Source organism: Elephantulus edwardii, unplaced genomic scaffold, assembly GCF_000299155.1.
Source record: "Elephantulus edwardii isolate Elephantulus edwardi_28Jun2011 unplaced genomic scaffold, EleEdw1.0 scaffold00053, whole genome shotgun sequence".
NCBI lineage: Eukaryota > Metazoa > Chordata > Mammalia > Macroscelidea > Macroscelididae > Elephantulus > Elephantulus edwardii.
This window is the reverse complement of record NW_006399803.1, coordinates 17,287,055-17,311,457: the sequence shown is the minus strand read 5'-3', so window position 1 is coordinate 17,311,457 and position 24,403 is coordinate 17,287,055. Positions and strand designations below refer to the sequence as shown.

The 24,403-nt window shown below is 40.4% G+C and overlaps 2 protein-coding genes across 3 annotated transcripts in view; one reads left to right on the top strand and one right to left on the bottom strand.

The window, feature by feature from the left end:
* Positions 1–1,238: 1,238 nt before the first annotated feature.
* On the bottom strand, positions 1,239–8,676 carry NDUFC1 (NADH dehydrogenase (ubiquinone) 1, subcomplex unknown, 1, 6kDa). Its single transcript, XM_006887030.1, has 3 exons — positions 8,610–8,676; positions 7,900–8,003; positions 1,239–1,298 (listed from the first exon to the last, which is right to left on the bottom strand). Exons 1-3 carry the CDS (start codon positions 8,674–8,676, stop codon positions 1,239–1,241), a joined length of 231 nt encoding a protein of 76 aa, XP_006887092.1.
* A 12,913-nt stretch (positions 8,677–21,589) lies between these two features.
* Positions 21,590–24,403, top strand: part of NAA15 (N(alpha)-acetyltransferase 15, NatA auxiliary subunit) — a 115,612-nt gene continuing 112,798 nt past the window's right edge. Inside the window, exon 1 of one of the 2 annotated variants that reach the window (XM_006887028.1) lies at positions 21,590–21,951. In XM_006887028.1, the coding sequence (XP_006887090.1) occupies positions 21,898–21,951 (54 nt within the window). In that variant the 5' untranslated portion in view covers positions 21,590–21,897. The remainder of the gene's footprint in view (positions 21,952–24,403) is intronic. The other variant, XM_006887029.1, reaches the window with a different exon arrangement.

Here is a 24,403-nt window from a genome sequence, read left to right as displayed (position 1 = left end):
TAAAAATGACAGAAAAAGGATGCCTTTAAACTGTGGTGTTGGAGAAAAGCACTCTGAACATCCCATGGACGGCCAAGAGAACGAAGATATGTCTTGAAGAGGGTGCAGCTAAAATGTGCTTTGGAGGCAAGAATGATGAGGCTTTGTCTCACATACCTTGGACATGTTGCTAGGAGGTGCTATTCCTTGGAGTGGGACGTGGTGCTGAGAAGGATGGAGGGTCAGCAAAAAGAAGACCCTCAACTTGCTGGACTGACATGATGACTGCTTCAATGGGCTCCTGTATGTCAGGTAGTGTGAGGATGGCACAGGACAGAACAGGGTTCAGATCTTTTGTTCAAAGTGTCACTATGCAACATTATTTCAACTCAACAGCACGTAACAACAACTTTGGTGTATAACAATAGGGGTCATCAAAGCTTACAAGCAGTCATCTAAGGTGCAAAGAAAGAAAAAAGAAAAGCAAAGATGCATAAAAATAATCAGTTGGACCAATGAACCATATAAACCTCTATTACCATGGTCCTGGGATTAGAAGAAGTAAATGGTGCCAAGCTATCACTGTTAACCACTATGAAGTAGAAGATTTCAGATAGAGTGGGGAAAATGAGGAACAAATAAAAAACAAACCAAAACCACGAACATAAAAAATTTGTCAGATGGAAACAAGTGAACATCCTAAGACTTTGGTCTTTAGTCACTCTGGATCAAAACTCATCTCCTAAGTGGTTATGAACTGTGGTTTTGAATCCACCAGTTCCTCCAAGAGAAAACTGGGCAATCTTTCGTGTGGTTTCCAGCCTTTGAAAACCCTCTGGAGGGCCAGGGAAGGTCAGTTCCAACTCAATGGTACACAGAAACACCAGGGAGGCACTCCTTGGAACTATAAAGTCAAAAGGGTAAATAAGAAGGAGTAAGATAGACAGATTAATGAAAACAAGAACCACAGGAACGAAGTGAGAAAAGTGAAATTACAATGTAGAAATTTTACACACCAAAAATACCCCCCACCAAAACCACTAAGCAGGCTGTGTGTGGAACAGTATAATCTGAATTTCATAAAAGAAAATATACATTTTTATGTGTAAAAGAAATACTAGAAATCAAGAAATTTAGGTGCTAAAAAGCAGAAATCTAATTAAAAGACAATAAAAATATGACATCAAAAAGATGAACTAAAAAAAAGATGAACTTATACAGTCATTCTATGAATTGGATACTTACTATCTTTAAGTAGTTTACTCCAATCCATTTCTTCGTTTATACTCTAGAACATCTTCATTGTGTTGTTTGATTAGCTAGAAGGAAAGAGTTAAAATTAGAAAGGCAATTTCCCCAGCAACTTAAAGAGGCTACTGATATTACTTATATATCACTGTGTGGTATTTTGCAAGATGAGTAAGAAGAGATGAAAACATAAACTATTCTAGTTAGCAACAGAAGTAACATGGACAATCTCCTCCCATGTAATTTTTACAGTGTCTGAAAACACATGTGAGTCAGCTGTATGCTGGTTCTGACTTAACAGCAATAATATTCTTTCTAATAGATTCCTTTAGTTGTCATGGAGTGACTTACTACAGAGGGGCACAATTAATATATAACGCAACTTGCATAATTTAGCTATTAAATTGAATCTAGACTGATTAATGAGTTATTTTATTATTCTAACCTTAGAAGTTTATAAAATTCATAGCAGTTAATAAGTTAAGAGTGAATGACAATCTCTATCCGCAAACTACAATTAGGTTTTATGAAGGAAAATCACTTTTTTATACAACTGCTGCCTGATAGAACATGTAACCTAAACATTGATTAATTACTGCTGACAGTCACTGCAATAAAAAACCATCATTCAATTTCACAGAAAATAATTCAATCATTCATTTCTACAGAAGCAATAGTTCCTTTTTAGAAAAAACTGTAAGTGAAATTAAAAATGTATGAAATTTCATCACAACAAACATGGAAATGGATTAATTACTCTTGTCAAGTTCTATGGAATTTTTAACATTTCTTAACCCTTCCCATGTCAGAGATCTGAACTTCATTAATAAGAAAATCAAAGGAGCTGAGGACAAAGTCAGTGGAGAAACACAACTGGTACAGAACAACTTCAAAAGGCTATTAGAAGAAAAAAAAACAGAAAAAAAGGTTATTTATAAAAGTCTACATTTTTAAAAAAAATTAACAAGAGAGTTTTTCGTAAAGGTTTGTAGTATGGTCTTTAAAGTCACATAGAATTGGGTCCTGGGAGAAAACCCTAAAAATATCTGTAACTAGATAATAGACCATCAAATATTCATGTCAAAATGAAGCTGAAGAAAATGAACACAAGTTCACAAGAACTAAAATCTGAGTCTAGCATGATCCTGAGTCTATCAACCTGAATGAAAAAATCATCTTAGAACAGGTATGAGGTGCTGCTCTGGCCCCTGGGGAGTGCTGCTCCAGCCCCTGGGCAGGGAGAGCCACTGGTTCCTGGGGAGTGCTGCCAGGACCCTGGGGAGTGACCCCTGGTGTGTATGAGGAACTTTATCTAAGCCACCTTTCTCTATCTCCTCCTCCAGTACACTTGTAAGCAACACCTCCAAAGCACTTTTCTTTGTAACTGCCAAGTTTGTTCTCCCTTTCCTATAGGTCATCTGAACACTGAGTCTGGTTCCAGAACCTGAACTGGGTTCCAGAGACAAAAGGGAAATATAACTGCCAGCTAAGGAAGTGAAGGTGGATGAAGCCTCAAAGTTCAGCTAGCCACTTCCACTGGTCTCATTTACGCAAATACCTTGCAGTCCAGAGGGCAGAAAATGTCATGAAAATATCTTCTAACTGAACAAGGAGGCATGCAGCTTCAACTCAAGACCACCAGTAAAGTGTTAATGTGGGCTCCTGGTCCTCTTCATCTCAATGCCCCTGTTTAGCATGAAACAGCCAGAGAATCTGCACCCATATTCTCAAATGGAAAAGACAATCTCTTTGTAAAAAAAAAAAAAAAAACCAACCAAGAATTAATCATCCTTGGACCTATGCCCACCATTACCCTGTCTTTCCTGGCCAGAACATTCTCATTTCTTTTACCCTAACCCTAACCCTGCCCTCTACTCACCAAATTGTGTAACCCTGTGATTTCACCCCTATCCATCCTCACCTTTTTGCTTCCTTACCCTCTCTGATCCCCATACATGTATTTTTACAATTAAAACAACAAACCAGGTATGAGGCACTGAATACCAATAACTGAAGACTAGTAGGACCATGGAATGACATTAAGGATAACATCCATAAGAGAGCAAAAGAAAAAACCAAAATGGACATCAGAAGGGACTCTGAAAATTGTACTAGAGCATCAAGAAACCAAAACAAAGGGGAAAGATGTCAAAGTAAAAGAGCTGAACAAAAGATTTTAAAGGGCAGTTTGAGAAAACAAAGTATTACAATGGAAAGTGAAAAGAAGTTGGAGAACAAAAACTTAAGAACTCACTCAGTATTTCTCAAGCTAAAAGAACTGAAAAACAAATTTAAGTCCCAAGTTTCAATACTAAGAGCTGCTACTGGCAAAATCTTGAATAATTCAGTAGGCATTAAAAAATGGGTGAGGGGAGCTCTGGTGGCCTATTGGCAAGAAGTTGTGCTGCAATCCTGAAGGCATGTGGTTCGAATCCACCAGATGCTCTGTTGGAGGAGGGGAAATCTCCTCCTGTGCCAGAGAGATCCAACTCGCCAGTACACAAGAAGGAAAAAAAAGAAGGGGAGAGATAAAGATATGGGGAATAAACAGAGTCTTTGTACCCAAATAACTGGTTGATACTGAAAAATTTCAGGAAGTACCATATGAACAAGAGTCAAAGATAGTGAACGAAGAAATTCAAGTTACACTCAAGGCTTTGGCAAAAAATAAAGCTCCATGAATTGATGGGATCCCAACAGACATGTTACAGCCTTGGATGTGCTCACCAGCCTAGGCCAGGAAATTTGGAGGAGAGCTGCCTAACTGACTGACTATAAGAGATTCATATTTGTTCGCATTCCCACAAAAGGTGATCCAATTGCATGTGGAAATTATGGAACTACTGTTGTTATGTGCCATCGAGCCACTTGTACTAAACTATATGCAAGCAAAATACTGTTGAAGACCATCCAAAAATAGTTCAGTGACAGAAAAGTTCCAGAAGTTTCACACGTTGCAGCACACTTTTAAAATTAACAATCATACTAAGAAACACATTTTTTATGTATTACTGAATAATTAACAAATAAATGCATTAGTACACTTTGTAGGAATTATTTTCCCTTTTTTATTAATTAAAATGTGCATGATGGCTATAGCCGTCATTTGCAGAAACGTGGTTAAGCATGGTTTAAAGGTGACCACGGCACCAGGGGTATCGCGGCAATGCAAGATGAATCTTGGCTGAAAGCAGAATACCAGAAGACAGTCTATTTGTTTCATTGACTATGCAAAGCCATTTAACTGGATCATAACAAGCTATGGTTGACACTGATAACAGAATCCTAGGATATTTAATTATGCTCATATGAAACATATCTAGACCAAGAAGCTGCTATCTGAATGAAGCAAGGGAATTCTGCATAGTTTAAAATCAAGAATAGTATGTTTCAGGGTTGTATCCTTTCTATCTATTCAATCCGCATGCTAAGCAAATCATTCAAGAAGCTCCTCTGTGAAAAATGTGGCATCAGTATCAGGGGAAGATTCATAAACGACCTGTGTTATACAGATAAGCTCCTTGCTGCAAGTGATGAGGACTTAAACCATTTGCTGCAGAAGATTAAAGACTATAAACTGCAACATGGATTGCATCTTAATGTCAAGACGACAAAAATCCTCACTACTGAGCTGATCATAATAGATGAAGAAAGGATTGAAATTGTTACCAATTTCATCTTACTAAGATCCTTGGTACCAGCAGTTAAGCAATCAGGAGAGGTATGGAACTGTCAGGGAACTCTCCAAATTACTGAGGAGCAATGATGTCCGACTGTCAGGGATTTCTCCACATCGCTGAGGAACAAGATGTTAGTGTGATGACCAAGGTGCTCCTGATTTAGGCCACAGTCTTTTCAATCACTTGCTATGCATCTAAGAGCTTGACAGTGAATAAGGATAACAGCAGAAGAACTGATGTCTTTAAGTTGTGGTGTTGGAGAAGAGTACTGAATATCCAACAGATTATCAAAACAACAAACAAATATATCTTCGAAAAAGTGCAGCTAGAATGCTCCTTGGAGGCAGAGACGATGAAACTTCCTCTCCCACAGTTTGGGCATGTGAATAGGAGAGGCATGAAAAAGGTGGAGGATCGGCAGCAGAGAGGAAAACTCTCAACAAGATAATCCATCTGTGTTGTTAATTCAACACAGTGACTAGAGCAGTGAGCTCATGTGTGCCAGAGATGATGAGGATGGTGGAGGGTAGGACAGGATTCAGATCTGTTGTTCATAGAATTGCTGTGAGTTATACTCTACAAGACAGAACCTGACAACAATAGATAATAGACACATATTAAGTTAGGAAAAGGAAAAGGCAAGCAATACAAAATAATGGAGTGAAGTTGTTTGTTGTTATGTGCCATTGAGTCACTTGCGACTCATAGCAACCCTACGTTCAAGAGCCCTAAACGCCGCTCTATCCTGTGCCAATCTTGCCGTCTCAAACACACTCATTCCCGCCACTCCATTCACAGAACCCATCCATCTCATCGAGAGTCTTCCTCTTCTGCGCCATCCCTCCACTCTCCCAAACATGATGTCTCTCTCCAAGGACCAGTCCCTCCTTGCAACAAGCCCAAAGTATGTCAGATGAAGCTTCAGAATCCTTGACTCCAAGGAACACTCTCCGAGGCTTCACCCTCTCCAGGACAAACCTGTTAGTTCTCCTAGCAGTCCATGGTATATTCAACACTCTTCTCCAGCACCGCAACTCAAAGGCATCAATTCTCTTCCTATCATCCCTATTCACTGTCCACCTCTCAGATGCACAGCACGTAAATGCAAAGCCTACAGCCTGAATCAGGCTCACCTTAGTCTCCAGCCTGATGTCGTTGCTCTTCAGTACTGACTTTCCCAGTGCAATTCTTCTCCTGATTTCCTGGCTGCTGTTACCAAGAGTGTTGACTGTGGAACCAAGTAAACTAAAACTGTTAACTTTCTCAATCTCTTTATCATCCATATTGATGCTGCCAATTGGCCCAGTGGTGAGATCTGTTTTCTTGATGTTGAGCTTCAATCCATATTGAAGGCTGCAGTCCTTGACCTTCTGCAGCAAGCCCTTCAGGTCCTCCTCAGTTTCAGCAAGCAGGGTTGTGTCATCTGAATAATGCAGGTTGTTGTTGATTCTTCCACCAATCCTGATGCTACATTCCTTCTCGTACAGCCCAGCGTCTCGGATGACCTGTTCTGCATACAGAGTGAAAAGGCATGGAGACAAAATACATCCCTGACGGACCCCCTTCTTGATTTTGAACCATGTAGTGTCTCCTTGCTCTGTTCTGATGACTGTCTCTTGGTCCAAGTATAGGTTTCGCATTAGCACAAACAAATGTTCTGGGATTCCCATTCTTCTCAGAGTCAGCCATAGCTTGTTGTGATCCATACAGTCAAAAGCCTTTGCATAGTCAATGGAGCACAGATAGACATTCTGGTATTCTCTGCTTTCTGCCAAAATCCATCTTACATTAGCTATAATATCCCTAGTACCACGATCTCTTCTAAATCCAGCCTGTGCATCTGACAGTTCTCTATTGACATATTGTTGGAAACGTTTTTGGAGTGAAGAGCACTCCCTTATCTCGAAAAAAAGTAAAAACCGGGGCAGATACAAAAAAGAAAACAATTTTCAGCAAAGAAATCTTTCTTCCTCTATAAAAGAACAACAATAACCGTACCTCTACTCAGTGTTACTGTAAAAGTTAAAAAAATTATTAACACGAAGCATTTGAGATACAGAAAGACAAACAAAAGGGCTGCTACCACCAAGCACAATTTTCACAAATGCATTTATTACACACATGCATTGATTAAAACTGTTTTGGAAGTTTAATGAGATTTCATTTGTAGTTTACTCATTGTTGGTTTGTCCCCCTGGCTACTAAAAAAAGCACCTTCATTAAAAACATCAATCCTTATTAAAAAATAAAGAAGCTGTAATTGGTATCTGCTGCTGTCATCTGGTGCCATGGAATCCTCTCTAACTCACAGCTACCCTATGAACAAAAGATCTTAACTTTGCCCTATTCTGCTCCATCCTTAGCATCTCCACACATGCTCGAGCCCACTGTTAATGGTCAATCATCTTCTTGAGTGTCTTTTTTTTTTTTTAATCCTCGACCTTTCCCAGTGTATCATCCTTTTTCAAGGACTAGCCCCTCTTGGAAACAAACTATGTGTAACAAAGTTTCATTCTTGTCACTAAGGGACACTCTAAATATTTACTAAATATCAACTGCCAAAAGAAATTGCAATTAATAAAAATTTCCATTCCTTAAAGAACTAGACTTGTAACAATAACAGAAATTTCAGCCTCGTCATATATTCTTTGTTATTGTTACTGTATACCGTCCAGTTGAAACCAACTCAAAACCGACCCTCCAGTAAATTTTCAGAGGCAGTTAATCCAACTGGGAGGAGACTGCCTGCTCCTCTCCCACGGAGAAGGTGGTGGATTCCAACCGTGTGCCTTTAGGACTTCAGCTCAGCGCCTTACTATTAGGCCACCGGAGCTCTCTATTTTTTCTGGACAAATAAAATTTAATTTTCAGTCCCTCTTATGTTATTGGTAATTACATAAATATTCAAAATTATGAGTCACTAGCAACACTCAATGCCACATTAATATTCTTTTCACTTAATCTACTGGAGTTTCATAAATAAAGTACTTACATAGCCCCACAAGAAGGCTGAAGCGCCCAAGGTCAGTCCAACTTTCACCCAATTAGGTTTGCTATTTCGTGGTTCATGAAGGTAAAACTTGGACCTCGCTGAAACTGAAAGCAGTGAGTATAAGTATGTGAAAACGTTAACTGCCTGGTTAAAAAAACAAAAAACAAACAAACAAAAAAACCAAAAACAACCACAACAAAACTGAAACCCTAACACCTGTGTGTCTTACCGGGTTTAATTCTCCCTTCAATATCCAATTAACACGTTGCCGCAAATGACGGCAAAATAAATGTGTTTCTAAGCACGGTCTCAATTTAAAAGTGTGCAGCAACGCGGTAAACATAAAAGTAAACAGATTCCAATAGAGCCCCAGCCCTCCAACACGTCTTCAGATCCCAGTCTACGGGCTCGGGACCCTCAGACAACTGCGGCGCCTCCAGCAAGATCTCCCTCCTGCATCTACAGGAACGAAGTGTGCAAAAGTGGTGATAGTGTGAGAAGTGGGAAACCCCAAGCTCCTTCGCTTAGGTCAAGGGGATCCGGTAGCGCTTGGAGGTGGGTCCGCGGCGGGGGGATCCAGGCTCATGGCTAACGAAGGTCACGCATGGGTGAGCCCAAGGCACAGCTACCCTCTGCCCTTGCCGACTGGCCCCATTCTGGGAGAGGAACACGCAGGAGTCAGGGCTCCTGATTCAAGGAAGGACACTCACGGCTGCTCGGGAGCCGGGCCGGGGTCAACAGCCGAGAGAAAGAATTCAACATCACGGAAGGCGCCATCTTGCTGGCCGCGCTCCGCCTCTTCCGTCCCCCCGCCCCTCCGGAACCGGCGCGGGGCAGAGCGCCCCGTGGCGGGCGGAAGCACAGGCTCGCAGGCTCCGCAGCTTTGCTCGGGGCCACTGACCTGCTTGGAAATTAGTGACTGGAAAGAAACTCCCCGCCACCCCACTAAAAAGAAAATAAATAAATAAAGTACTTCATCCACTTCTCAGCTTTCTGCAACTTTATAAAGACACTCATCAAGTTTGTTAAAATTTTCCTACATGAACCAGAAAACGGAAAATGGTGTGTTGAATAACTATTTACTGAGTTTTATGTCCATGGTCTTTTCAATTACTTGCTATGTGTCTGATAGCTGGACAGTGAATAAGCATGACCGAAGGAAAATCGAAGCCTTTCACATGTGGTGTTGGAGAAGAGTACTGACTGTCTATCACACGGACTCCCAAAAGAACAAATGGATATGACTTGCAGAACGTGAAAGCAGAAGGGTCCTTAGAGGGAAGGATGGCTTCACCTAGCAGACTCAGGGCATGTTGCTAGAATGGGGTATTTCTTTGAAAGGGACATCATGCTAGGGCCTGTGGCGGAAGAGAGAAGGATTGACACCGTGACTGCAGCAATGGACTCAGGTGTGTGACAGAGATGATGAGGATGGCACAGGATAGGATAGGTTCCAATTCATAGGGTCGTTATGAGTCGTACTTGACTGGACAGCACCTAACAACAGCATTGTCTAATTTTTTTTCTTCAGAATAATCCCAGGGCACGTCGGGAACACTTTGAAGTTACTCCTGAGAGTCAAAGACGTCAGGGCACGTACTGTATTTTGTATTTGGGGGGAAAACCCACATGTTGACAGTTCCCAAAGTCTATTTGCATTCCACAATTGAAGTGAAACAAGGGTTCCTATGGGTCTGAAATTACTCCACAGCCATAGATAATTTTAGAAGTATAAATATCATGACCTGCCCAAGATCAGGGAGGTAGATCCAGAGTGACGTTTTCTAACAGAGGCTGTGTAGGCTTAAACTCAAACTGCGGAACCGTCACTCACCCGGTTTCCGAGGCTGTAAATGGGAGGAGAGACTTGACTCTTTGTTACGTGAAGCCGCTGGTAGATTTTGAGGAGATGGCAAGGTAGGTACTGCAGAGTTTTTCCTCTTTCTCTCTCCCTAATTTCCATTGACCTTACACAGGTTTCGGTCCCCCCTCTCCCCCAGATTGTAAATCTCTTAGGATGAGATTGTCTTTCTCCCTTGGAGCAGTTTGTAGAGTTAAACTGTCAGAGGAGCGCTGCCTTTGAGTTTTAACAGTGCAGCTCTTTAAGTCCTAAGTCAGCAAAGAACAATCTCCAGCAGGGTTCAATTACCAGATCAAAGTATAAAAAGCCCACCAATTCACAGGCAAATTATAATTATTTGAAATGGCTAGCATTAGTTTTGCATATATACTACAAACATGTTTTATCTATCTGGTGAGTAAACAACTATTTTCCCACCTCAAAGACCTTCTAATAGGTTTTATTTTTACAAATTTGAGCTAGAGTATTGTGTATTCCACAAAATTCAATCTGTCTAAAAAATAGGTAAAATGTTAGCAAGTCTTTTTCGATATTTTCCTTGTTGTTGTTGTTGTTGTTATGTGCCGTCGAGTCGTTTCTGACTCATAGCGACCCTATGCACAACAGCCCTAAACCCTGCTCTATCCTGCGCCAACCGCACCGCCTCTGACACACCCATCCCGATTACCCCAGTCACTGAATCAATCCATCTCATAGAGGGTCTTCCCCTCCTGCGCTGTCCCTCCACCCTCCCAAGCATGATGTACCTCTCCAAGGACCCGTCCCTCCTGGCAACATGTCCAAAGTATGTCAGACGAAGCCCCAGAATCCTTGCCTCCAAGGCGTAGCTTGGTTTAATCCTCTCCAAGATGAATGTTTGTTTTCCTGGCAGTCCATGGTACATTCAGTACCCTTCTCCAGCACCACAGCTCAAAAGCATCCACTCTCCTTCTGTCCTCCCTAGTCATTGTCCAACTCTCTGATGCATAACAAGCGATTGCAAAGACCAGGGCCTGTATCAGGCGCACCTTAGTCTCCATAGAGACACTGTTGCTCCTGAGTACTTTTGAGAGGTCCCTAACAGCAGACTTTCCCTTCGCGATACGCTTTTTGATTTCCTGACTGCTGGTACCAAGAGTGTTGACTGTGGAGCCGAGCAAACTGAAGCTGTGAACACTCTCAATTTCTTCGTCATCCATCCTGACGCTGCCAATTGGTCCAGTGGCGAGAATCTTTGTCTTCTTGACATTGAGCCTTAGTCCATACTGAAGGCTGCAGTCCTTGACCCTTCACAGCAAGTGCATGAGGTCCTCCTCAGTTTCAGCAAGCAGGGTTGTGTCATCTGCATAACGCAGATTGTTAATAGATCTTCCACCAATCCTGATGCCACAATTCTCCTCATAGAGCCCAGCTTCTCGGATAATCTGCTCTGTATACATGTTGAAAAGATATTTTCCTTAGCAATGTTATTAAAAGCTTGGTTGGGTTTGGGGGTTTTTTGGTTTGTTTTTTTTTTTTTTAACCAAACATTATCCAGCAAAAATTATTATACTATGCTTTCTAGGTCACTTTTTACTTGCAACTGTTGGCCAAATGGATTGCTAACTTGTGAATCACTTTATAGTTTTACAACCTAGTTTGAGCCTCCAGGGCTGATGCTCAAATAACCAAACCACCCAACTAATATGCTGAGTTAAGGGTTCATTCTTAACTCCTAGGCCCTTGCCAATTGTATATCCTTTTTACACCATCCCTTGTAAGTTTGTCTTGAGATGCTTTTGCTCTTGTCCAACACGTTGGAACAAAAGCCGTGATGAGTCAGGGCATATAAAACCAGGAAACTAATTGCTAATATCAGTACTGCTGTTGGAAAAGATTTTGTTCTTTTTCAGAGCTTTGGTTCCTATATCCTTTTACTAGTGTATATTTTTGGAAAGTGATGAAGTACAAGTGTATTTCTTTCAGCATGTTAGGACTGATGGAACCATACGCTTGGAACAAGCAGCTGTGTGTGAAACTCCATCTTTAAAAGAAACCTGATGAAGCAATTCTAGCCAGAAGCTAATAGCTATATTTTGGTAGATGCTGCTTTGTGACATTTATTTAAACAATTCCAGGACTTGAATGTTAAATTCTTATTTGTCAGAATTTCTCATCTTCTCTTGAGCTGACTGAGGTAAAGGGAAAGAACATTGGGTTAAGAGCTAAGAAATCGAAGTTTTAGTATATTTTCCACTGGCAAATATCTTATTCAACTTATCTTTCCCATAGAGAGGTTTTTTTTTTTAAAAAAAAAGCAAGAATTGACAACAACTTAATATGCAAAATTGTAAAAGCACTACATTATGTATTGATTTATGATGCATGAAAACAATACTTATAAAAATCAGGCTCTGCAGGAGTGGCATCCATTTCCTTAACAACTTTGATAAATGTCAATAATTCTAGAAAATTTTCAGGCCTTTTGTTCATAGGGTCACTTTGAGTCATGCTCTACTTGAAGGCAATCAACAACAATTATATTAGGGGGAAAGGATCAGAAACAATAGCAAAATGTTACTATTTACTAAATTCGGTGACAAATATTTTCTATTTTTCTATAGAATTTAAATATTTAGTATTTAAGCTATGAAAGTATCAATAAAGAATATCATACATGGGTGGCTAAGCTTCCAGTGGAAAAATGATGCTCTAAGTGTTCAGGTCTTTCATTCATAGGGTCGCATGAGTCATCAATGACTCGTCAATGACTCGACGACACTTAACAACAACAGCAACAACAACATATTCTTTTAGTAGAATTAAAGATTTTTAGTGTTTTGTTTGGAAAAAGCATTTTGATAATAAACCCCAAAACCCACTGCCAACTTGTCAATTCCTACTCATGGCCACCTTCCCTGAGGTTTCAGAGGCTGTAAATATTTAGACTCATCTCTTTCCGGAGGCTGGTGGGTGCTCACCGTCTGTTAGCAACCTGTGTAAAAACATATAACACTAACCAAACTCAACTCAAACCATGAATCACTTCTGACTCATAGTGACTCACCATCAGTTTTCTAAAGCTGTAGATGGACCATCTTTCTCTTGAGGACCTGCTAGTATATTCCAACTATCAGAGCAGCATAGTCTTTGGGCTAGCAGTGCGAGTAAGTCAACATGGACTACATCAACAGAGCTCCCTTGTAGCATCCATACTAATGCTGTTGTTATTTATTGTCAAGTCGGAACCACCTCATAGCTGACTTTCCTGTGGGTTTTCTGAATCAGTAAAACACATGGGATGAGATTGCTCCTCTTTCTTCCCTGGAGCAGTTGGTGGATTCTCCCAAGTGCCTTTTGGTTAGCAGTATAACTCCTTGCCTCTAAGCCACCAGGGCTCCCATGTAGCATTCATGTTGTTGTTATGAGCTGTTGACAGTTGACTATGACTCATAGCAACCCTATGAAAATTGGCTCATCCTTGCCCAATCCTGCGTCAACCTCACTATCTCTACCACACCTGACCCCATTGCGCCTGTACCAATCCATCTCATCCAGAGTTTTCATTGTTTTTGATTGCTTTCTACCCTTCCAAGCAAAATGGCCTTCTCCAAAGACTAGCTAGCCCTTTTTGACAATATACAAAAAAGTATGTGAGATGAAATTTCAAAATTCTTGCTTCCAAGGAGCAACCTGGTTTCAACTTCTCCAGGCAGACCCGTTTGTTCTCTTGGCAGTCCATTGTATGTACAGTACTCTCTTTCAGCACCACACTTCAAAGGCATTGATTCTTCTTCTATTATCCTTAGTCATTGACCAGATCTCAGATGAATGGCATTCATGGTGACATGCAAATACATGGGTAGGGATAGAATCATCCTCATCATTTGACCTTGAATATATGAGCTTCCTCCAACAATGTAATTCACAGCATATTCTAAGTTACAGGAGATTTCCATTTATCAAATATTAGTGATTAGATATTTTATTATTTAATGCAGGTTACCAAGTCACTAGACTATAATTCAATTAACAATCAGTTGTGGGCCTTGTGTGAAGACTGATTTACTATTAGAGTTACAGACTAAATTGTCATGTTTGGGGAGAACATTGTTCTAATTGTTATAGCACTTGTCTGTCAGTTTGCTGTACTAAGTTGTGGATTGTTGTGATACTGAAGGCTATGCCACTTATGTGTCAAATGACATAAGAGTTACCCATGGTGGACAGGTTTTAGTAAAATTCCCAGATTAAGACAGACTAGGAAGCAGGATTGGCAATCTACTTCTTAAATAAAAGGACTCTGAAAACCCTATGAACAATATAGGAACTGTATGACCAGAGTGATGTTATCTGTGGGTACATTTAAACTAGGATGTGAATCAGATAAATGTTGAATCAGCTTAATATTCACTGGGTCCTAAAATTTGCTATTTAATTACAATATATGATCAATTCTTTATTGTGTATTGATTTTCTTTTGTACACCTTATTTATTTTTTTATTCCCTCTTCTCTCTCTCCATTCCTGATAACCATCCAAAAATGAGTATGTGTATAAACTTTTCTTTGGCTTTTTATAATACTGTTCCTACAGAAGAATTGACACCTTTGAGTTGTGGTGCTGGAGAAGAGTATTGAACATACCATGGAATGCCAGGAGAACAAATAGGTCTGACTTGGAGAGGGTGAAACCAAGATTCTCCTTGGATGCAAGAATTTTGAAGTTCCGTCTCACATAACTTGGGCATATGGTTAGGAGAGACCAATCTTTGGAGGAGGACACCATGCTTGGAAGGGTGGAGGGACAGCACAGGAGAGGAAGAGCCTGGATAAGATGCATTGACATGGTAACTGGAGCATTGGGATTAGGTGTGTCAGAGTCAGTGAACCTAGGTCAGGATAGAGTGGGCTCAGAGCTATTGTATATAGGGTCACTATGAGGCAAGAGCAATTAGATAGCACATAACAATAACAACATACCACAATTGTTCTTTAGTGACTAACATATGTAACACAGCATGCTTTATTCTGTATTCATCTGTGCTATGAGTGTTTCTCAAATTCTTTATCATTTTTCAATGACACATAATAGGCCACTGTATAAACAAATAATAGGCTTTTTAACCATTTGTCCTTTGATGGACACTTGTTTATATTTCTTGGCTACCTTTTAAATCTGTATGCAGAACAGATCATCTGGGACCCTGGGTTGTACAAGAAGGAAGGTGGCATTGGGATTGGAGGAATATTCATCAACAACCTGAGTTATGCAGATGACACAACCCTGCTTGTTGAAACTGAGAAGGACCTGAAGCACTTGCTGCAGAAGGTCAAGGACTGCAGCCTGCAATATGGATTGAAGCTCAACATCAAGAAAACAAAGATTCTCACCACATGCCAATTGGGAGCATCATTATGGATGGTGAAGAGATTGAGATTGTTAACAGTTTTAGTTTGCTTGGTTCCACAATCAAGAGTCTTGGTACCAGCAACCAGGAAATCAAGAGACGAATTGCCTTGGGAAAGTCAGCTATCAGGGACCTCTCCAGAGTACTGAAGAGCAATGACATAAAGCTGGAGACTAAGGTGTGCCTGATCTGGGCCATAGTCTTCGCAATTGTGTGCTATGTGTTGGAGATCTGGACAGTGAATAGGGATGCTAGAAAGAGAATTGATGCCTTTGAGCTGTAGTGCTGGAGAAATGTGTTGAATATACCATGGATTACTAGGAGAACAAACAGGTTTGTCCTGGATATAGTGAAACTGGGATGTTCTTTGGAGACAAGGATTCTGAAGCTTCATCTGATATATTTTTGGCATGTTGCAAGGTTACCAGTCTTTGGAGAGTGACATCATGTTTGGGAGGGTGGAGGGATAGCGCAAGAGAGGAATACCCTCAATGAGATGGACCAATTCAGTGATTAGGGTAATGGGAGTAGGTGTGTCAGAGACAGTGAGGTTGGCACAGGATAGAGCAGGATTTAGGGCTCTTGTACATAGGGCTGCTATGAGGTGCAAGCTACTTGATGGCACATAACAACAAACATTATAAATAATGCTGCAAAAAATATGGGTGTGTATATGTTAGTGTTGTAGTTCTTATTTCTTTAGGATATGGACCTAGTAGTAGTACTGCTGGATCAAATGTTATTTCCATTTTCAGCCTTTTTGGGAGGGTATAGAAATTTTTCATCAATTATAGAGATTAGTCCTTTGTTGGATAATTTATTGCTGAATATTTTTCCTTATTTTGTAGGTTTGGGTTTCTTTTTTCTTTTTTTTTACTCTCTGGAAGAAATTAGTTGATGCACATGAGGAGCTAATTCTTAGAAGGCCCCAATAATCAAGCTTATTTTCTCCTGATAGTGCATTTTTATTTGTTTCCTTTTTTGTTTGCTCCAATTTTTTATTTGATGATTTCTTTATAGTTTTAGGTTTTACATCCAGATTTCTTATTTAGCTGGAGTTAATTTTTGCATATGGTATGTGAGGTATAGCAAGTAACTGCAAAGACCATGGCCTGAATTAGGCACACCTTAGTCTCCAGACTGATATCATTGCTCTGCAGTGATTTTGGAGAGGTCTCTGAAAGCAGGCTTTCCCAATGCAATTAATCTTCTCTTCATCATCTATCATGATGTTACCAATTGGCCCAGTAGTAAGAACCTTTGTTTTCTTGATGTTGAGCTTCAATCCATATTGAAGGCTGCAGTTCTTGATTTTCTGCAGCAAGCACTTCAGGTCTTCCTCAGTTTTAGCACTCATGGTTGTGACATCCGCATAGTACAGGTTATTGATGAAACTTCCTCCAATCCTGATGCCACATTTCTCCTCAGAGAGCACAGCCTCCTGAATAATTTGTTCTCCATATAGATTGAAAAGGTATTAAGATAGGACACATTCCTGGCGTACACCCTTTCCAATTTTGAACCATGCAGTGTCCCTTGTTCTGTTCTGACAACTGCCTCCTGGTCCAAGTATAGGTTTTGCATTAGCACTATCAAGTGTTCTGGGTTTCCTATTCTTCCCAGAGTTAGCCACAGTTTGTTGTGATCCGCACAGTCAAATGCCTTTTCATCGTCAATGAAACACAGATAGATAGTTCTCTGGTACTCTCTGTTTTCAGCCAAGGTCCATCTAACATTAGCCATAATATCGCTAGTATCACAGCCTCTTCTAAACCCAGCCTGTACTTCGGGCAGTTCTCTATTGATGTGCTATTCCAGTAATTTTTGGTATGTGTCAGAAAGCTGAACAATGACTAGGGATGATAGAAGGAGAATTGATGCCTTTGAGTTGTGGTGCTGGAGAAGAGTATTAAATATACCATGGACAGCTAGGAGAACAAACAGGTTCATTCTAAGGGAGGCTGAAATCAGGCTGCTCCTTGGAGATAGGCTGCTCTTTGGAAGCTTCAACTGACATACTTTAGACATACTTTGGACATGTTGCAAGGAGTGACCAGTCCTTGGAGAGAGATGTCATGCTTGGGAGGGTGGAGGGACAGCGCAAGAGAGGAAGATCCTCAATGTGATGGATTGATTTAGTGACTGAGGTAATGGGGGTAGGTGTGTCAGAGGTAATAAGATTGACACAGGATAGGGCTGTTGTACATAGGGTTGTTATGAATTGCAAGTGACTAGATGGCATGTAACAACAATCACAACATGTGAGGTATGGGTCTTGTTACAATTTTCTGCAAATAGATTTCCAGTTTTGCCAGCATCATTTGTGAAAGAGGTTGTCATTGTGATATAGTCAGCTGTCCACTGATAGATTTGCTTTTGGGTTCTCCATTGGTATGGTTATCTGTTATTGTTTAAGTACCAGGCTATTTGAGTTTAGTGTTTGTGTTTGTAGTTTTTGAGATCAGGAAGTGTCAGGCTGTCTAGTTTTTCTTCTTTTGTTGTTGTTATGTGCCATTGTTCTGAAGCCTTTGCTGTCCTGAGCCAGTCTCACTGATTCTGACACATTTACCCCCGTTACCCCAGTTACTGTATCAATCTGTCTGATCCAGGGTCTTCCTCTCCTGAGCCACCCCTCCACCTTTTTGAGCATGATGTCCTTCTCCAAGGACTGGTCCCTCCTGGTCACATGCCAAAAGTATTTGAGATGGAACTTAAAAATCCTAGCCTCTAAGGAGAAACTTGGTTTCACCCTCTTCAAGACAGACTTGTTTTCTTCGTGGTCCATTTTATGTTCAATACCCTTCTCCAGCACCACAACTCAAAGGCATCAATTCTTCTTCTGTCATCCTTAGTCATTGTCCAACTCTCTGATGCATAGCAGCAATTGTGAAGACCATAGACTTATAGACTGGGCCAGGTGCACCTTATTTTCTAGACTTAAATCGTTGCTTTTTAGGACTCTGGAGAGGACCCTGACAACAGATTTTTCCCCAATGCAATTTGTCTTTTAATTTCCTGACTGCTGGTGCCAAGAGCAAGCTGTAACTGTTAACAACTTCAATCCCTTCTCTATCTATCATGGTGCTGCCAATTGACCCAGTGGTGATGATTTTTGTCTTCTTGATGCTGAGTTTCAATCCATATTGAGGACTATCATATTGAAGACTACCATATTGAAGACGACCTTCTACAGCAAGCACTTCAGGTCTTCCTTCTTCAGTCATACTATTCTTATCTGAGGGTCTTTTTCCAGTCTATACAAAGTTGTTGGTTATTTTTCCCATCTCTTTGATGAATGTTGATAGGTTCTGGAAAGGAATTATAAGTATCTGTAGACTGCTTTTGGTAGTAGTAACATTTTCACATTAAGTCTTCCAGTACACGAGTGTGTTATGTTCTCCCAATTCTGTAGGTCTCTTTTAGTATTATTTCATTTTCTTTGTATAGATCTTTCATATATCTGCTCATATTTATTCTTAAATATTTTATTCTTTTGGGTGGTTATTGTGATTCTTTAGAAAAAAAATGATCTTTTTGAAATAAAATTTTTATTTTATACTAGTTTTACTTACAAAGTTTCTATACATTGGTTTTCAATCATTGTTTATTTTTGTGTGTTGGCTCTGACACTTTGCTACATAATTCAATTAGATTCAGTAAATTTATTTTTTGCTGTGGTTTGGAATTTTCTTGATATTGTTGTTGTTAGGTGCTGTTGAGTATGACTCATAATGACCTTATAAACAACTAGTTTGAACATTGGCCTATCCTGTGCTATCCTCATAATCACTGACACACTCAAGCCCATTGCCAGAGTTACCATGTCAACCTACTTGGTTGAGGGTGTTCTTCTCTTTCACCAACCTTCCATCTTCCCAAGCATTATGTCACTCTCCAAAAAAATAGCCTCTCCTAGTAACATGCCAAAGTATGTGAGATGAAGCTTAATAATTTTTGCCTCCAAGGATCACCCTGTCTGCATCACCTCCTTCTGTATTTTTGACAATTCATGGAATCTTCAGCATTCTTCTCCAACACCATAGTTCAAAGGCATAAATTCTTCTTATTATCCAGAATCATTGTCTCACTCTCAGATATGTAGTAAGTGACTGAAAAGATCATGGCCTGAATTAGGCACACTTTAGTCTTCAAATTGACATCATTACTCCTTGATAATTTGGAGAGGTCCCTGACAGTACTTTCCCAGTGCAATAAGTCTCTTCATCTCCTGATTGTGGTACCACGTATATTGATTGTGGATTCAAGTAAGATGAAGTTATTGGCAATCTCAATCTTTTCTGTTCATGATCTGCAAATAGAGATAGTTTTATTTCCTCTTTGCCAATTTGGATGCTTTTAATTTTCATTTTTCACTTTATTGCTCTGGTTAGGACTTCCAATAAAATACTGAATAGCAGTGGAGATAAAAGGCAACTTCTCTGGTTTCTTCCAGCAAGGTAAATACTTTAAATCTTGTTCCATTGAGAGTAATGTAGGCTATTGGTGAATGTTGTCTACTGAGGAAATTCCCTCCTATTCCTATTTTCTTGTGCATTTTTATTAGGAAAGGATATTGAATTTTCAGCATTGATTGATGACCAGCTGGTTCTTTCTCTTTGTGTTATTGATGTGGTGGATAATGGACTCTTTTTCCTTATGCTGAACCATCCTTATATGTCTAGTATGAATCTCACCTGATTATGAGGACTGATTTTTTTGATATGATGTTAGATTCTATTGACTAGGATTTTGTGGAAAATAATTACATCTATGTTCATGAGGCATATTGGTCTATAAGTATCTTTCTTTATGTATGTATACTAATCTTTTTCAATAGTATTTTTGCCTAGCTTTGGTATCACAAATACACTTTCTTCATAAAATGAATTTGAAAATATTGTATCTTTCTCCATATTCTGAAATAGTTTGAGTAGAACTGGTGTGTTCCATAGGGTTTTCAAGGTTGTAATCTTTTGGAAACAGATCATAGGTAACTTTGAGTAGGTTTGAACGCCACCTGGTTAGTAAATGAAGAATTAATTTAAAGCTACCCAGGCTACTACAGATTAATTAGGAATTATTTATCCTTCCCATAAAGCTCCCCCTGATAATTCAGTCTCTCTCCTAACCTTATCAAAATGAAAAGGGCCTCTTAACTCAAGAGCCCAGAAGAAGAGAGGGAAAAGTTGATAATTGTAATTTAATAACATTTTCAAAATCACAAAATGCAGGGGAACTGTAAGATTTTAATGTTAAAACCTTATGACTGAAGCAAACAAAGAGGGTATTTGAGAGAGCAGCTAGAAAACTCAAGTTTAAGTCTCTTATTTTCCCACCAGACAATGTCTTCTTTAACTCACATCTTCCATGGCAGGTTAGAGCTGGTTCAAAACAGATGTACATAATTTTTTTAAAAAGCAAAACGGTGGGGGAGGGATGGGCGGGGAGAGAAGTGCAGCAATGAATGAATGGAAATCCAAAATCTCTGTAAATGCTCATTAAAATTATTAAAAAAAATAAAAAGCAAAACATACATTTTTCATTGATGTATGCAAAAAAAAAAAAAAGCCACAATTCAAATTCACGATCTGTTAAGAGATCATCAAAAGCCAAAGAAAAATAACGTGGAAAAAAATGAATATAACCGGTACACACAAGCAAAAAAAAAAAAAAAAAAGAACATAATCGACGGTGTCATTTTGATAAAGCTTTACTATCAATTATTAACAAAATGACATATATACAATATTTTTATAGAATCAGAATGAAAGGGATCTCATTTAGTATGAAGTCTAACTTTGCACTGCAGTTGCTAAATATCCTTATTAGATATATTCATCAGCTTCTAACGAGGAGTCCAACTGTACCACTATATTGAGGCCAGACACTCCAGCCAAGTCAATGTTGCAAATTATCCAAAAGTGTGCTTCACTCAATCTTTCATGAGAGTATGGCCTACAAGTGAAACAAAAACATCTCCTTTAACCTTCGGAGTTTCTTTGGCACAGTACACACTTCGGATCTAGCTTATTACTTCTCTAGGCTCATCTTAAACAATATATTCCAAATCACCCGTACTGCAGCTAGATCCACATATTAGTGAAGCTCTTTCACACTCAGACTCTTATCAGCTTACTTCTAGAACTGTTCACAAGGCCGTGATCTTTAAATAGTAGCTTCTTCAGACCACCGTATTTCTTAAGCACCTATATTTTAATTAGTATTTAGGGTTTACACTCTAGGAGTAATTATCTAATAAATGAAAGGAAACCTAGCAGGAAAGACTATTTTTTGATTAGCACACCTATAGTTGGCCACTTTGTTCTAGCCTCCAGAGCGATGCGCACAGGCGGCTGCCCACCTCCCTGGAAAGCAATGCGAGCCGGTGTCCAGATTTCCCAGCAAGCTTCAGGACAGAAGAGGTGGGGAAAGGAGGTCATCGCGCCTGCGTGCTAGGAGGTGTGACCCGGGTGGGAAAGCCCTCTGCGTCCGCCATTTTGGCTGCCTCTCTCGGTCTGTTCAGTTACCACGTGAACCGCCGACGGAGACTCGTGGGGGGGGAGGCGGCGGCAACGTTAAGTGAGAAAGGAAAAAAGACGAGGGAAAGGGGGTGTCGCTTGAGGGTGAAGCGGCGACACCCAAGGCTCTGGGGGCAGCGGCGGGTCGAGGTGTTCAGGGCTGAAGCAGCCAAGGAACGGCAGCAGCGGCGGTCGGACAAACAGACTGACCCGGCCGGGTGGTGGCGGGAGCCGCGGGAGGAGCCGGAACGATGCCGGCCGTGAGCCTCCCGCCCAAGGAGAACGCGCTCTTCAAGCGGATCCTGGTAAGTGGGAGGTTCCGGCCATGCAGTGAATAGGATTTAGCCCGTACCCCGGCCTGTCACCCTTACCACTGGCCGGGCGGACATTGAGCCACCCCCACTCAGGACCCCGCCTTCGAACTCCTAATCGGACCGAATGCACTCCCTCGTTTGCTCCTTGTGGGTCTCACTTGGGGCCTGCGCGTTGAGGACCACGGGCTTCATCCTGTCGTCTTCACGCTTCGGAGGCCCTAGTTCCGGACTAGGCCCCGTCCTGCCAGCTTCTGGAGTGCCAGTTTTCATCAGGCTCGAGCTTAGGGAGGCGACGCCGGGCCTTTAGCTGGGAAGCGGGTAGCACGGACGGGCGTCGCGACCGGAGTGTGCGGGCACCGTGCCGCCCGGCCGGGAGCACCCGTGATGGGAACAGGTGGTGCCGTGGTAGCCCGGCTCATTCATTGCCGAAGCGCCGCGCTCCCTCCGTGGCCCGGCCCTCCCTCTTCCTCTCTCGGGATTCACCTGTCCCTGGCCGGCGCCGGGGTCACGGAATCCTCCGTGAGTGGAGGAAAGGAAGCTTGCTAAGCGGCTGCCTCCTGGAGTCGCACACTTGAGGCTGCTGCTACTCCTTGGCCTGTCTTGTTCCCACCATTCTGGAGTAGGGAAGAGGCATTTATTTTAGTTTACGAGCGGGAAACAGCCGCACCCCATCACTCTCCTCTCAGGAGGTGGGGCCCTTTGCCAGGGGGGCGGCGGGCTGATGGGAAGTGAAGTGTCTTTAAGAACACACTTTTCTTTGGAGACTAACATTTCTAACACTGATGTAAAAACTTCGCCTCATTGTAGAGAGACGATAACATTTTGAGATGCCTCTTATTGAGGCTAGCACAAACCCATTTATCCTACATTTCAAATGTGTTTAGTTTGCATTTTTTGAAAATCCTAAACATTGATGTTTGGAAGACTGTTTCCATTATAAAATAGGGCCTTTTAAGCCTTGGTGCTGTAATGAATATATTGCAGCTTGTTTTTTTTTATTTGGTATTTAGTGTGTGGGTTGCTGCTTTCATGCAAAGTTTATTTTTTTAAGTGGAAAAAAATATTAGCCATCTTCTTGCTCAGTTTAACACTTTGAAGTAGGTTGTGTATATGGGACGTGTTTAATAGGAATTTATTTGGAATAAAAAGGAAATGTCCGGGAGATTGAGTTTTCTTAGAAATAAATAATCTGTGAACTAACTTTGATACTACAGTAATATTCATGTTGTGGGACACATTTAGTTAATGCTGAAAAGCATATTAGCAAGTCACCTCCATCACCTCCAATACTCTGAGTAACTCTTGGTTACCTCTTATTTTTTTGCTTTATAACGAATAGTTTATGTAGAACCACAGTATAGTTTTACAAGGTCAATTTGTTTATACATTTAAAAAATAGCCATTGTATAGACCTGTTAAGTAGCTTCAGGATATTTTCTTTGCAGTAGTGCCCCCAAACACTATTTTGATAAAACATTCAAAAGTAAGTTGCAGACAAAACCTTTCACCCTGAAATATTTCAGCAAGTATTTCCTAAAACTAAAGAATGGCTTCCTGTTAAACCATATAATATTAGTAAGAGTTTTATTCCCTAATACTGTCTAATATTCCATTCACCAGTTCACATTAAAAATTTTTAATTTGTTAGGATAGGACTTTGAAAAATCAGATTCTTTATTGGGATATTTGTAGATTCATGCATTGTTGGAAGGAGTTAAACAGAATGGTCTTCATTCTGTTGTCCCCAGTACTAAACATTGTGGAAAACTAGTTCAGTATCACAATATTGATACCATCTACTAAATCTTATGCAGATTTCCCTAGTTTGATTTTCATTTATTGTGTGTGTATATTTGTTTCTATATTTTATTATCGCATGTATAAATTCTTTATCCACCACTACAATCAAGATAGACAAATTCCATCAACCTAACAGTATTTGCCTCTTTAGGACCACAACTAGCTCTTTTCCAGTCCTTACCCCCACAGTTTCTAGCACCTTGGGAACTCTGGTGGCCTAGTGGTAAGGAGTTGTACTGACAACTCCAAGGCATGCTCTGGTGATAAGCAATCTCCTCCCTTTGTGGTTTACTGCCTCTGAAAGACCCTGGAGGGTCAGTCAGGATTTGACAACTCTAGCAACCTGTTCCCTGTTCATAATTTCTTCCTGTTAAGAATGCTAAAAAGAATTAAAGAGTATATAAGTTTTTAAGATTGTTTTTTTTCTACTCCACATAGTTTTCTTGCAATTCATCCTGATTGTTGCATATATCAGTAGTTTGTTCCTTTTTATTGATGATTCTCTGATATGGATGTATGGATGAATTACATTCATTAAGATGACAGTTGTCGCTTTCTCAAAAAGTTGCAAATAGAGATACCATTTGACCCAGCAATTCCACTACTGGGAATATACCCTAAAGAGACCATAAATGACATCCAA

Coding starts and splice junctions, on each gene's coding strand:
- NDUFC1 (XM_006887030.1), bottom strand. CDS start 8,676: ATGGCGCCTTCCGTGATGTTGAATTCTTTCTCTCGGCTGTTGACCCCG. Junction 8,004..8,609: donor GGCCCGGCTCCCGAGCAGCC/GTGAGTGTCCTT, acceptor CACTGCTTTCAG/TTTCAGCGAGGTCCAAGTTT. Junction 1,299..7,899: donor CAGCCTTCTTGTGGGGCTAT/GTAAGTACTTTA, acceptor CTTTCCTTCTAG/CTAATCAAACAACACAATGA.